General features: G+C 48.2%; 1 protein-coding gene across 4 annotated transcripts in view; it reads left to right on the top strand.

Moving 5' to 3' along the window:
* The window catches only part of DDX4 (DEAD-box helicase 4), a 329,051-nt gene that overhangs the window by 95,051 nt on the left and 219,167 nt on the right, over positions 1-14,833 (top strand). For all 4 annotated transcript variants that reach the window (XM_077462713.1, XM_077462714.1, XM_077462716.1 and 1 more), the window contains 2 exons: positions 1,523-1,579; positions 12,669-12,704. In XM_077462713.1, the coding sequence (XP_077318839.1) occupies positions 1,523-1,579; positions 12,669-12,704 (93 nt within the window). The remainder of the gene's footprint in view (positions 1-1,522; positions 1,580-12,668; positions 12,705-14,833) is intronic.

Here is a 14,833-nt window from a genome sequence, read left to right as displayed (position 1 = left end):
ATGTTTACCTTCAGCTTGCAGCAGTTTTCTTTTGCAGGCTCTCCGCTATATAGCCACCCAATCACTTTCACAGTGCAGGTGGTGTGGTTCACCCACCCCCACGTATTTCCCTGGGCTATTTTGCTGCTTTCCAGGAGCCTGAGACAGCATTAAAGCAGAGTTCTGCCCAAATTAAGTCAGCAGCTACACATAATGTAGCTGCTGACTTTTAACATTGGGACGCTAACCTGTCCTGGAGTCCAGCAATGTCGGCACCGCAACTGATGTTTCCATCGACTGGTTGGGTGCTGCTGCCGTTGCTGGTAACGGAACGCGGCAGTGTAGCCTTTTGGCTTCACAGCGGTGTCCCTATTGCACATTCGGGCTGCACTCACTGGCCAGGCAGGAGGAGGAAGCAGACAGTTGCTGATGTAATTTGCTGCGGCCCGGTCTCCTGCAGGTGGGGACAGGGTACCTGTAAAAAAAAAAAAAAATTATAGACCTGTGTTCAATTGTGATGAACAGCAGGGGAGAAATAGGGAGGCCTCAATAAAGAGTACTTGTTACCTGCCAATGCTATTACATGCAGGGGTTTAATGGTTAAGTAGGGGCCATCATTCCCTCACTTGACTTCCTGCCCATCAGGGGAATGCATTGGATCGTCTCTGCCACTACCGACTGATTCGCTAAGCGACTGAGACCACCTGGGAGTGGCAGCTGGTGGGGGGGTCACACCTTCTACCACCGATAACCGCTATCTCAAAGTGAATCCACCACAGAGACCACTTTTTACCTTAAAGTGGACCGCCCGCCGTTGGGAAAAAATAGTGGAGTTATGGCAGCTATCTGCCATGACAACTGTATTTAACATTAATGTAGTGACTTGTATACACGGTTGGCAGTCTGGAAATGGTTAAAAATTATAATGAAATATATTCTCCCCAAATAGTATTTAGCTCTATGCTTGTTGGTCAAAGACCTGTCTATAGCAATAAAGCATGCAATGAACTTTTCTCAAAGTGCAAGTTTTCTTTTTATTACCTAAACCAATTTTTTGTGAACTATCTAACAGTAAAGCGTTCTCCGATCAGATTATAAACATGGAGTCTGTAATCTGTTTCCCTATGTTCCTTTGGGACCCCTTTTTTTCCTCCAATCCAATGTGTTAATTTTTTACCTAAATTAAGCTGTAATGTGTTTGTTTCAAATTAAAAGCTTTTCTAATGACCTTGATAAATTTGTATTATAAAGTAAATTGGTGCTGTACTGAAAAATATTTATGTATATGTGCAGCACTAGGGTCCTTGGTCTGAATTCCAATTGGGACACTAGGTGCATGGAGTTTGCATGTTCTCCCTGTGGTTGTGTGGGTTTCCGACTACAGTCCAAAGACATGCTGTTAAGATAAGCGGCATGTGAAAGAAGTATAAATAAGTATGCAAGCGAGACTGGGATCTTGTAAGCGCCTTGATGGAATTGACTGCTGTGAACATATATGTAGGTGTTATATAAATGCCTCTAATAAGTTTTTCATTTTTAACAGGCGGTGACTCCAATCAAAATTTTGAATCTTCAGAAAGGGGGTTTGGAAACCGAAGAGGTACTTCTTTATTTTTTTATATATATATATATCTATCTATCCTTTTACTGATGGTATGGTAGGTCTAGGTGTTGACTAATTGACATAGGCATTTTTTCTCTTTCGTGTTCTGATTGACACAGCTCCATTAATCTTGACCATAGGGTTGTTAGGCCACCTTCAGGAGAGGACTAGGCAGAACATGTGAAAAAACAGAACTTTACAGTTCTGCCCAGGGGTCGGTCCCTCCGGTAACATCCCCTCAGCCTGCTTCCTGCAGCTCAGTTTTTTTCTCTCTGCCTAGTGAAGGAGATAAACCTAAGAACCCTGCGGGACTATTGGTCCTGGGGTTTTTTTTTTGCAGAAGTTTGCCTTTTGCGCAAGATTATTGGATCCTGTGATCTACTATCAACAGCCGGCTGGGTGACAGGCTGGATATCCTTATCCTTGTAGTCTCCTCAGTCTGGCCATCGAGTGTGTGCAGACCATAGCTACGCGCTGAGTCGGCCAAGACATGCCCTTCAGGCTCCAGGGGTGGCCGGTGAGCGCAAGGCTCCGGGGCACACATATGACCGGACTACTGATGTCTTTGTCAGTGTGCCGTGGCCAGCAGCCACCCCATACTGATCAGAGAGTGGGTCTGTGATGGGATGTCCCCAGCTCGTCCGGATGGTAAGTACAGCTCTCCATGTCTTGGCGGGATGGAGCAGCTGGGCATTCCCTGGGAGGTCGATTCGGGGGTCCCTCTCTTCTCTCCCTGTCCCTATCTCCCTCCTGTGGGGGATGCTGCATGATGGGCCGCTGAGCGGTGTTTGTACCTGTAGCCAGGGATCCCCTGGGGCGCTCTCACCTTGGATGGGGGGCTGCGCTGGGTGGCTGTTTCCCTGGGTCTGTGGTCTCCCCGCTGGGTGTCTGGAGGTCTGAATGTGCTGATCGCCATAGCGCTGTTCTGCCGCCATTTTCACTGTCCTTTCACGGTGTACAGTTGTTTGTCGGCCATTTTTGGTGTGCCTCAGTAGAAAGCATGGTTGGGGGCCATTTTGCTGTAGTTCATTTTCTCTGTGATTTTGTTATTTATACTGGGCAGCCATTTTTTTGTATCCCAGTGCTTTTTTTTTATGCTCAGCGCTGGTCCCTGCTGCTCAGAACAGCGTGGTTTCTCACTCAGGACACCTGGGAGCTGACATAGGCACTTGTAGTTGAACGGTGTAGAACTCGGTCAGAGGGGTGAGTGCTGCGGTGGGGGCCCCTCAGTCTGCAGCAGCCAGGAGGGTTGGTGGGACTGTGGACGCTTTGTCGACGTTCCTTTGAACGTTTGTTGCCAGGGTATAAACGGTGTGCGGGCGCAAAGGTGGTAAAAAGCAGCCCCTGTACCCCCCCCCCCTCCTCTAGGGAGAGCTCTGATGCAGACTGGGGCCCCTGCTCTGGCTCTTCAGACTACGCTGACCAGGACCAATCTGACAGGGAGGATGAGTCCCCGACTGGGTCTGCAAGACAAAGCACTAGTTGGAGCACTTATCACAGCTGTGCTTGATACCCTGAAGATTCAGGATACAGCAGGTCCCTCTGCTGAAATAGCTCCCCATTTTGGGTCCCGTAAGCCAGCCTGTACACCTAAGTTGTTTCCGTATCTGACTTATTTCGATAAGTTCATATACAAGGAGTGGGGAAGACCGCAATGGACCTTTTTCGTCCCGAAAAGTATGGCTGTGCGTTACCTCTTTTGAGGAGAGCCTTCTTAAAAAATGGTCGGCTCCTCCGGACGTGAACCCCCCCAGTATCCAGGTTAAACAAAGTAACCACGATCCTGGTAGGGGAAGGAACTCATGCATTTAACCACTTGACCACTGGGCACTTAAACACCCTTAATAACCAGACCAATTTTCAGCTTTCGGTGCTCTCGCATTTTGAATGACAATTACTCAGTCATGCAACACTGGACCTATATGAAATTTTTGTCCTTTTTTTCACACAAATAGAGCTTTCTTTTGGTGGTATTTAATCACCGCTGGGTTTTTTTTTTTTTGTGCTATAAAAGAAAAAATACCGAAAATTCTGTAAAAAAACGAATTTTTCTTTGTTTCTGTTAGAAAATGTAGCAGATTAGAAATTTTTTCTTCATAAATTTTGGCCAAAATTTATACTACTACATATCTTTGGTAAAAATAAGTACAAATTGGTGGATATTATTTGGTCTTTGTGAAAGTTATAGAGTCCACAAGCTATGGTGCCAATATCTGAAAATTGATCACACCTGAAGGACTGACGGCCTATTTCAATTCTTGAGACCCTAACATGCCAGAAAAGTACAAATACCCCCCAAATGACCCCTTTTTGGAAAGAAGACATTCCAAGGTATTTAGTAAGAGGCATGATGAGTTTTTTGAAGTTGTCATTTTTTACCACAATTCTTTGCAAAATCAAGATTCTTTTTACTTTTTTTTTTTTTTTTCACAAAATTGTCATATTATCAGGTTATTTCTCACACACAGCATATGCATACCACAAATTACACCCCAAAACACATTCTGCTATTACTCCCGAGTATGGTGATACCACATGTGTGAGACTTTTACACAGCGTGGCCACATACAGAGGCCCAACATGCAGGGAGCGCCATCAGGTGTTCTGGAGCACCCAGGACAATTCTGACATTTCTCTCCTACATGTAAAAATCATCATTTATTTGCTAGAAAATTACATAGAACTCCAAAACATTATATATGTTTTTTTAGCAAACACCCTGGAGAATACAATGGTGGTCTTTGCAACTTTTTATCTCGCACGGTATTTGCGCAGTAATTTTTCGAATGCTTTTTTTTGGAAAAAAAACTGTTTTGTGCTTAAAAAAAACAAAAACACAGTAAAGTTAGCCCAATTCTTGCATAATGTGAAAGATGAAGTTACGCTGAGTAAATAGATACCTAATATGTCACTCTTCAAAATTGCACACGCTCGTGGAATGGCGGCAAACGTCGCTACTTAAAAATCCCCATAGGCGACGATTTACATTTTTTTTACTGGTTATATGTTTTGAGTTACAGAGGAGGTCTAGGGCTAGAATTATTTCTCTCGCTCTAACGTTCGCAGCGATACCTCACATGTGTGGTTTGAACACCGTTTTCATATGTGGGCGGGACTTGCGCATGCGTTCGCTTCTGCATGCGAGCACATGGGGACAGGGGCGCTTTAAAAAAAACATTTTTTTTTTATTGTTCATTTTACTTTATTTATTTTAGTTTGACATTTTTTTCCCCAAAAATAATTTTTTTGATCACTTTTATTCCTATTACAAGGAATGTAAACATCCCTTGTAATAGGAATATGGCATGACAGGTCCTCTTTACAGTGAGATGTGGGGTCAATAAGACCCACATCTCACCTCTAAGCTGGGAAGCCTGAAATAAAAAAAGATTCTGGCTTTGATCGTATTAGCGATTCGGTAGAAGCACCGGAGGGCGGAGGGCGGCGGGAGATGTCTATGGCTGGGTATTGCAGGGTATCACCGACTATGGCTGGGTATCTCAGAGCATGGTGTTGCAGAGTACTGCGTTGCAGAGCATTGCAGGGTATTGGCGGGTGTTGCAGAGCATTGCAGAGTGTTGCAGGGTATTGGCGGGTGTTGCAGAGCATTGCAGAGTGTTGCAGGGTATCGGCGGGGGTTGCAGAGCATTGCAGAGTGTTGCAGGGTATCGGCGGGGGTTGCAGAGCATTGCAGAGTGTTGCAGGGTATCGGCGGGGGTTGCAGAGCATTGCAGAGTGTTGCAGGGTATTGGCGGGTGTTGCAGAGTGTTGCAGGGTATTGCAGAGCGTTGCGGAGTGTTGCAGGGCATTGCGGAGTGTTGCAGGGCATTGCGGAGTGTTGCAGGGCATTGCGGAGTGTTGCAGGGCATTGCGGAGTGTTGCAGGGCATTGCGGAGTGTTGCAGGGCATTGCGGAGTGTTGCAGGGCATTGCGGAGTGTTGCAGGGCATTGCGGAGTGTTGCAGGGCATTGCGGAGTGTTGCAGGGCATTGCGGAGTGTTGCAGGGCATTGCGGAGTGTTGCAGGGCATTGCGGAGTGTTGCAGGGCATTGCGAGGCCCTAATGGGGGTGGTACGGGACCTGCTAAGCCGCGGGGTGATAGTGCTTGTTCCAGAGTTGCAAAGGTTCCAGGGGTTCTACTCCAATCTGTAGTCCCCAAAAAGGAAGGGGTACATCCAATCTTGGACCTAAAAAGCCCTCAATTGCTTTGTAAAAGTACAGAGGTTCAGAATGGAATCGATTTGCTCAGTAGTCACTGCACTCAATCAAGGGGACTCCCTGGCGTCTTTGGACATCCAGGATGCGCACCTGCACATACCCATATGCCTCCGGCATCAGAATTTTCTGCGATTCGCAGTCGGGGAAGCCCACTACCAGTTTGTGGCTCTCCCCTTTGGCTTGGCATCAGCCCCCCGAGTCTTTACCAAGGTATTGGCTCAGATTTTGGCAACGTTGCGACAACGTGGGATCGCGATGGCAGGTTACCTAGACTCTCCTCCTGAGAGCATCTTCCCCCTCAGAATTAAAGGAGGATGTGGCGATCACCATGAAAAGGATTTTGAGTGGCTGTTGAACCTAAAGTCTGTGCGTTAGGAGTACCTAGGCTTACTGCTGGACTCCATGGAAGCGAGAGTGTTACAAGCGGACTCTCAGAGCCGCGGTTTAACTATTTGTGTACCGCAGGTGGTCGTCGCTGCACTTCTGCATGCGAGTCCTGGGTTTCATGGTAGCTTCCTTCGAGGCGGTACCGTACGCCCAGTTTCATACCAGAGTCTTGCAGAAGAAGATCTTGACAAAATGGGACAAATCTCTCTCGAGTACAGTCGACCCAGGGCCTCGACCATTTACATCCTGGGAGTGGAAAATGGACAGGGCAGACTACCTAAGTCGCCAGATGCTGGACCCAGGAGAATGGGCATTACAGCCGGAGGTATTCAGCCTACTGTGCCTGCGCTGGGGATCTCCTGGCTTCCCGTCTCAATCGTAAGGTGCTGAGATTCGTATCCAGGACAAGAGATTCTTTGGCAGACGAGCTGGTTGCTCCGTGGGGTCAGTATCGACTGATCTATGCCTTAACCCCTGCTAAAGCCACTACCACATCTGCTCTGCAGAGTGAAGACCGAGGGGATCCAGTAAAACTGATTGCCCCAGATTGGCCTCAGCTCCCCTGGTACGCCAACTTAGGGCGCCTGGTTGCAGACGCTTGCTGGCGGCTACAGTTATGAGAGGACCTTCTGTTTCAGGGTCCGATTCTCCATCCTGTTTTACCATTGCTGGTTTTAACAGCATGGCTGTTGAAAGCCAGGTGCTAAGGGACCGGGGCCTGTCGGACTCTGCGATTTCTACTATGTTGAGAGAACGGTTATCTTCTTCTTGGAAGATATACCGTTGTACCTGGAAGGCCTACATCTCCATGTGTGAGGACTAAGGGTGGCGTCCACGCACCTTTTCAGTTTCCAGGATCTTGCTGTTTTTACAGCGAGGAGTAGACACAGAAAATGGCTTTAAGCACCATTAAGGGACAAATATCAGCCTTGGCTGTTTTTTTCCCCAACAACCCCTGGCATCTCATTCTCTAGTGAGCATTTTTTATTCAAGGGGTCCTGCATGTAGTTCCTCTGGTGCATCCACCGCTACCCCCATGGGATCTGAACCTGGTGCTATCGGCGATTCAGAAACTGCAGTTTGAGAACATCAGAAAAATTCCCTTGTTGAGTCTTTCTTAGAAGTTGTTTTCCTAGTGGCCGTTACTAGAAGGGTTTCGAACTGGCGGCCTTGTTTTGAAAGTCGCCCTATTTGGTTATCCATAAAGATAAGGTGGTGTTTCGTCTGCAACCTTCCTTTCTGCCGAAGGTGGTTTCAGCGCTCCACATCAATGAAGAAATTGTGTTGCCATCTGTGTCCTAACCCCAATACATCTTAAGGAGGTGGCCCTTTAATCCCTGGACGAGGGGTGTATTTGTCTGCCACGGCTCCCTGTTGCAAGTCAGACTGACCGGTCTCGTCGGCCACCATTTCTTGGTGGATCAGACAGATTGTGGTACATGCCTATGCCTTGAAGGGGCTAGTGCCCCCTTTTTCCTGTCACGGCCCATTCCACAAGGGCTATTGGAACCTCTTGGGCTTTCCGACATCAAGCGTTAGTCGCTCAAGTATTTAGGGCGGCGACTTGGTCGTCCGTTCACTTTTTTACCAAATTCAACAAAGTGTATGCTTTGGCCGCAAAGTTTTGTAGGCGGCCCTGTAATGTTGAAATTCTGCACTCCTTTTTCTGTTTTTTAAAGAAAACGGTTACCTTTGAGTTAGGGCTGCCACTAACGATTATTTTCATAATCGATTACCGTATATACTCGAGTATAGGCCGACCCGAATATAAGCCGAGGCCCCCAATTTACCCCCAAAAAAACTGGCAAACTTATTGACTCGTGTATAAGCCGAGGGTGAGACATGCCTGTCCATCCCTGTGTGTGTGTCCGTCCATCCCTGTGTGTCCGTCCATCCCTGTGTGTCCGTCCATCCCTGTGTGTCCGTCCATCCATCCCTGTGTGTGTGTGTGTCCATCCATCCATCCATCCCTGTGTGTGTGTGTCTCCATCCATCCATCCATCCATCCCTGTGTGTGTGTGTCTCCATCCATCCATCCATCCATCCCTGTGTGTGTGTGTCTCCATCCATCCATCCATCCATCCATCCCTGTGTGTGTGTGTATCCATCCATCCCTGTGTGTGTGTGTATCCATCCATCCCTGTGTGTGTGTGTGTGTCTCCATCCATCCATCCATCCGTGTGTGTGTGTGTGTGTGTGTGTGTGTGTGTGTGTGTGTGTCCAGCCTACCTGTGTCCCGAGCCTTTGTCCCGAGCCTCCGTCCCGTGTCGTGCCTTGCCTTCGTCCCGTCCCGTCCCGTCCCGTGCCGTGCCTTGCCTTGCCTCCGTCCCGTGCCCTCTTCGTCGGCGGCCATTGTAAAATTCAAAAGCCGCGCCTCCTCCTTCGCCTGTGATAGGCGGAACACTGAATTTCCCAGCAGCCTGTGTTCCGCCTATCACGGACGTCGTATCATCCTCGTCCGTAGTACGAGGATGAGACGACGCCCGTGATAGGCGGAACACAGGCTGCTGGGAAATTCAGTGTTCCGCCTATCACAGGCGAAGGCGGAGCCGGAGGCGCGGCTTTTGAATCATAGAATGGCCGCTGTCTGTCTGCTCGACACGCTGATCGAGCGGGCAGACAGCGATGACTCGAGTATAAGCCGAGGGGGGCACTTTCAGCCTCAAAAAAGAGGCTGAAAATCTCGGCTTATACTCGAGTATATACGGTAGTTGGCCGATTTATTGTTTCTGTTAATCGGTTTAAAAAAAAAGGAAATTTTATTCTTAAATATCTCTATGCAGTGGTAAATATAAATAACCAAAACTTTGGTTAGGGAGCAAAATATCTAATCCACTCGAATGACAGAAGAGGTATACTGTATATGCCAGGGGTTGACAAATTTGCTTTGACTTTAGGAGCCAGTTTTTTTTTGAGTGGTATAGATTGTCAGCTCCCAGGGTAAAGGCCACTCATTTTCACCCCCTATCCCTAACTCACAATGGAGCACCCAGTCAATAACTCCAATGAAACGCTGTTACATCAGGGTTATGTGCTGACCAGAAAGATTAAGGCTGGCAACAGGTCGCACTGGCAGGTGGCACTGGCTGGCACGTGGAACTGCCAGATGGCATTGGCAGGTGACACTGGTTGGCATTGGCAGGTGACACTGGTTGGCATTGGCAGGTGGCGCTACTGGCACGTGGCACTGGTTTGGAAGTGGCAGGTGGCCCTGGTTGGTGATGGCAGGTGGCCCTGGTTGGTGGTGGCACTAGTAGGTGGTGGCAGGTTGCACTGATTGGTAGTGGCACTGATTGGTGTTGGCACTGGCAGGTGGCACTGATTGGCGGTGGCAGGTGGCACTGGTTGCCACTGGCAGGCACGTGGGACTGCCAGATGGCATTGGCAGGTGACACTGGTTGGCACTGGCAGGTGACACTGGTTGGCACTGGCAGGTGACACTGGTTGGCACTGGCAGGTGACACTGGTTGGAAGTGGCAGGTGGCCCTGGTGATGGCACGTGGCCCAGTTGGCAGTGGCACTAGTTGTCACTGGCAGGTGGCACTGGTTGGCAGGTGGCACTGGTTGGTGGCACTGGTTGGCGGCTGGTGGCACTGGTTGGCGGCAGGTGGCACTGGTTGGCGGTTGCACTGACAGGTGACACTGGTTTGGAACTGGCAGTTGACACTGGCATGTGGCACTGATTTGGAAGTGGCAGGTGGCCCTGGTTGGCGGTGGCACTAGTTGTCACTGGCAGATGGCACTGATTGGCGGTGGCACTGGATGGCTGTGGCACTAGTTGGCACTGATTGGCGGTGGCACTGGTTGGTGGTAGGTGGCATTGGTAGGTGGTGGCAGGTGGCACTGACGGTTGCACTGGCAGGTGGCACTGGTTGGCACTGGCTGTCACTGGCAGGTGGCACTGGTAGGCGGTTGAAGTTGGTATTGATTGGCGGTGGCACTGGTTGGCACTAGCAGCTGGTGGTGGCAGGTGGTACTGATTGGTGGTGGCAGGTGGTACTGATTGGCGGTGGCGCTGGAAGGTTTCACACGGAGCACGCTGTTACTGAAATGTAACAGAGGAGCTGTCGGAATTGAGCTTAATGTCGGGGGTGGGCGGGACCCAGCCAGGGTGTGAAACTGACAAGTAACAGAGGCTGATCTGTCAGATTTGAGCTTGATGTCGTGGGCCGGACCCGGCCGGTGGGCGGGACTCAGCAGCTATCAAACACCAGCCAACTATTGGGCTGCTTAAGAAACTGGACGGGGCCACATAAACGTAGCGGCCCGCCCAGATCCCATTGGCTGGTGTTTGATAGCTGCTGGGTCCCGCCCACCCTGGCCAGGTCCCGCCCACTCCGGCTGGGTCCCACCCACCCCGACATCAAGCTGAAATCTGACAGATTCTCCTCTCTCCGTTGCTTGTCAGTTTCACACACTTAGCGCGGCGCCGCTGAGTGTGGAGGAGGGAGGACGGCAGTCAGTGTTAATGCTGCTGCATGTCTGGGGCATCAATAGTGAGTGGGCTGGTGGCAGCTTATGCGCCAGGTTGCGATTTCTGGTCGCACTGGCGACCTGGCGCCTGGGGTTTGTCGAGCCCTGGTATATGCTATTAGAGAAGAGATATACTGTATATACTATTAGAGGAGAGATATAGTGTATATACTGTATATACTATTAGAGGATACATACTGTATATACTATTAAAGGTTGAATCTGGTAAATATGAGATATCAAATTTTTTTGTATTGACCACTTCCCAATCGGCGCACGACGATGTACATCGGCAGAATGGCATGGGCAGGCAAATTGGCGTACAGGTACGTCCATTTGAAATTGCCGCTCTGCCATCGCGTGCATGCTGGTCGGGACCCCCGTGGGTCCGGTCGCGGGTCCCGTGGACTCAATCGCCGTGGGGATACCCGCAATCGTCTCACGGGGAGATGCGGAAGTAAACCGCATCTCCCCGTTCTGCCTAGCAACAAGTGACACTGATCTCTGCTCCCTGTGATTGGAGCAGAGATCAGTGTTCACTAACACAGCCCTGCCCCCCACAGTTAGTAACACGCCCCTAGGACACAATTCACCCCTTCACTGCCAGTGTCATTTACACAGAAATTGGTGCATTTGTATAGCCCTGATTGCTGTATAAATGACTGGTCGTAAAAATGTGTCAAATGTCCGATGTGTCCACCATAATGTTGCAGTCACAATAAAAATCGCTGATCGCCGCCATTATTGGTAAAAAAAAAAAAAAAAAAAAAAAAAAAATGCCATAAAACTATCCCCTATTTTGTAAACTGTACATTTTGTGCAAACCAATCGCTTATTGCGATATTTTTTTATTTTATTTTTTTTAACCAAAAATATGTAGAGGAATACGGATCGGCCTAAACTGAGGGAAATTTTTTTTTTTATATGTAGATTTTTGGGGGTTATTTTTTTATATCAAAAAGTAAAAAAATATTTTTTTTTCCCAAAATTGTTGCTCTTTTTTTGTTTATAGCACAAAAAAAAAAAACGCAGGGGTGATCAAATGCCACCAAAAGAAAGCTCTATTTGTGGGGGAAAAAAGGACGTCAATTTTGTTTGGGAGCCACGTCTCACTTGTCAGTTAAAGCAGCGCAGTTCAGATTCGCAAAAAGTGGTCTGGTCTTAAGCCAGCAGAATTACGTTTTTGCATTTTTTTTCTTGTAGGGTAGATTATAAAACACAAATTTCTGCAAAAAACGCATTATATGCCTTTCTGCAGCTCCTCCATTGAGGTGTATTGAACCAAAAAAAGCACTGTTAAAAAAAATTCGCTGACCCTTTCCAAATACGCAGCGTCTGAAAAAAGCATAGATGTGAATGTGTCCCATAGGAAACCATGTAAATGAACTGTAGTGCGTTTCTGCAAAAAGCACCAAAAAACACAGATGTCTAAGACGTTTAGTAACATAATGGGGTTAAAAAAATGAGCCCTGTTAGCACTTCTGCTTGGGGATGTCCCTATGGTCAAGATTAATGGAGCGGTGTAAGTCAGTGAACTAAAGAGAAAATAGGATATTTGTACTCACCGTAAAATCCTTTTAGCTGAAGTTCACTGACTGACACGGCACCCTCCCCTGCTATTGGTTTGTTATACTGCTTGTTGACGTACTGAGCTGCAGGAAGCAGGCTGAGGGGATGCTACTGGAGGGACCGCCCCCTGGGCGCAACTGTTAAGTTCTGTTTTTACACATGTATAACATGTTCTGCCTAGTCCTCTCCTGAAGATGGCGCAACAACCCTATGGTCAAGATTAATGGAGCTGTGTCAATCAGAAGGATTTTACGGTGAGTACAAAAATCCAATTTTTTTTTAACCCTGGCATTGTCTTTTTTTTCAAATTAAACCTCTGCTAATTTGCAAGCAGGCCCTCGAGTCTTTTCTTGATGACATGTAAAAATCTTAATTGTAAACGATTGACCATAAAATGTTTAAAACTATGTACTAATAAAATATATTTTCCTCTCCAATAGGCAGAGGTCGAGGTGGATTTGGTACATTCGGACGAGGTATATTTCTGAGCCTTTAGCATTTTCAAATGTTTGCTTCCCTGTCTTTATTGGCACATGGGACTCAACTTTTCAAGTTGACCCTCTGGAATTCACCCCTTAAAGTGGTTGTAAACTCTCCACCACAACTTTGTCCCATGTAAATCAGCACAAAAAACCCAAATGAACACTGCTTCTAGATATCTCCTTATTTGATTAGTATTATAATAATTTTTTCTCAAGTCATCTTCCAGGACGGCACACCTGAGAGATGAGAGGCTCCTCCCTACAGGAAACACAATCAGTCGACAGCTGTTTTAAGTCCCCACCCTTCCCCTTGATCCTCAGTTTTTGATTGTGTTTCTTCCTACACAGTGAAACTGTTTTTTTTTTCTCCAAATGACCCGAAGCCTGGGGCTGGTTGTCTCCCCCTGGGAGCCGGACCACAAGCTTGGGAAGCTTCTGGGTCTGGTAGGATTTTCTTGTCCTTCCTGGGGGATTCCCCTATCTTTTCCTTGCGGGGGGGGGGCGGGGGGGGGGCAGCAGAAATTGGGAAGAGCCCCCCTAAGAGCTGAAGGACCCTGGGTACAGTGGTGTACCCAGAACTTCAGGGGCCATTATCCTGTCTCCCCTCCTTACCTGTACAGGTGGTTGTTCAGACGGGGGTGCTGGCCATCGGTTCTTTCCAGGGGGACAGTGTCCCCGACTCCTGGGTCCCCGGTAGCTCGCGTGGGCTGCCGGAGAGGGCGTGGCATCAAGCACCCGTGTCATTTTCAAACTTCGGGAATATGGCGACGGCGTTCTTACCCAGGAGGGAAGGCTGAGAGTCAGTAGGAGCAGGCGCCCACATCCTCCTTTCGCTAGAGCGAGGAGGCACCAGTTCACTACGGTGGATGTCTGCCATAACCACCTCAGATGGGAATGAGGAACGGAAGGCATTGCCCCCCCCCCTCATGTGTATATACTGACTGGTACAGTGCAGGACACAGCCTAACCTTGCACCTCCCTAGGGGGACAGCAGTTGGGGGGGGCGCACTTTGGCGGCTATCCTCCTTGCGTGCGGACCATAAGGATGGAAAAGCAAGCCCGCTGGCTGTGGCAAAAAGGGAAGACTACAACAGTGAGTACTATCCTTTGCCTTGGGAATTTAGCTGCCGAATCCCCAATTCCAGCCGGAGGGTTTCTGGGCATTTGAGACAATCTCCCCTGGGGTCTGGATTCAAATAGCCCTTAAGCTTTTGCTAAAAACACCAGCCGCAGCTCCCTCTTAAATCAGAGACGCTGTATGGTGGACAGGTGGTGCAGAGGAACTAGTGTGCCTAAACCACCTCAGATGGGAAAGAGGTAGGTAGGCCATTGCTCCCCCCCTTCCCAGTGTATATACTGACTGGTGCAGTGCAGAACCGGGGGTTCGGGATACAAATAGCCCAGACGCCACTGCTAAAACCTCCAGCCACAGCTCCCTCTTAAAGCAGAGACACTGTGGTTATCGCATCAGTAGGTTGCCAGCCTCTCCCTACAAGCCCAGTTGTGGTACATTAGTAGGGATGATTATAGCGTATAGAGGGGAACCTGGTAGATACAAAGTTACTTACAGGCCAGGTATACCACTGAACAAGTTATTAATTGTGAAGTGGTTGGTGGATTCAGAAGCTCCCCTGGTCAGCAGGTGCACTAGGTTACCGGCCCTATTAGCCCAGCTGCTAGGAATATGAAGTTGCTTCATGATGCTTAAAAGCTGACATTCAAGGATGGGCAGGGACCAAGCTTCTGTGTGGCACAGTAGGGGTTCCCTTGTGACAGATCCTCCTTTTGGGGGTTTCTTGCTATAGGTAACTTTCATAAGCTCCAACCTCCCACTCCACCTTTACACGGTGGTTATATATTATAGTGTAGGAGGTAAGAAAAAAACTTTTGTGTTTTGGGTTACAATCCACTCAGTGGCAGATCTAAAGGCGATTTACCATAGATTGATTCCTACATCCTTTTAATTGAGGATTTTCTGTGCAAACCTATGCAAGAGCTACATAATTGCTTGTTTTTGAAAATGTATACTTTATTTTGCAAGAAAATATACAAAAAACAAAATACTTTTGAACAGGGTACATTCCACTCTGTACTGCGACGCAGCGCATAAATACACTACATAA

This window comes from Lithobates pipiens, unplaced genomic scaffold, assembly GCF_037356315.1.
Source record: "Lithobates pipiens isolate NorthernLeopardFrog02 unplaced genomic scaffold, aLitPip1_a1.2 Scaffold_3, whole genome shotgun sequence".
NCBI lineage: Eukaryota > Metazoa > Chordata > Amphibia > Anura > Ranidae > Lithobates > Lithobates pipiens.
This window is presented reverse-complemented; position numbering and strand designations above follow the sequence as displayed.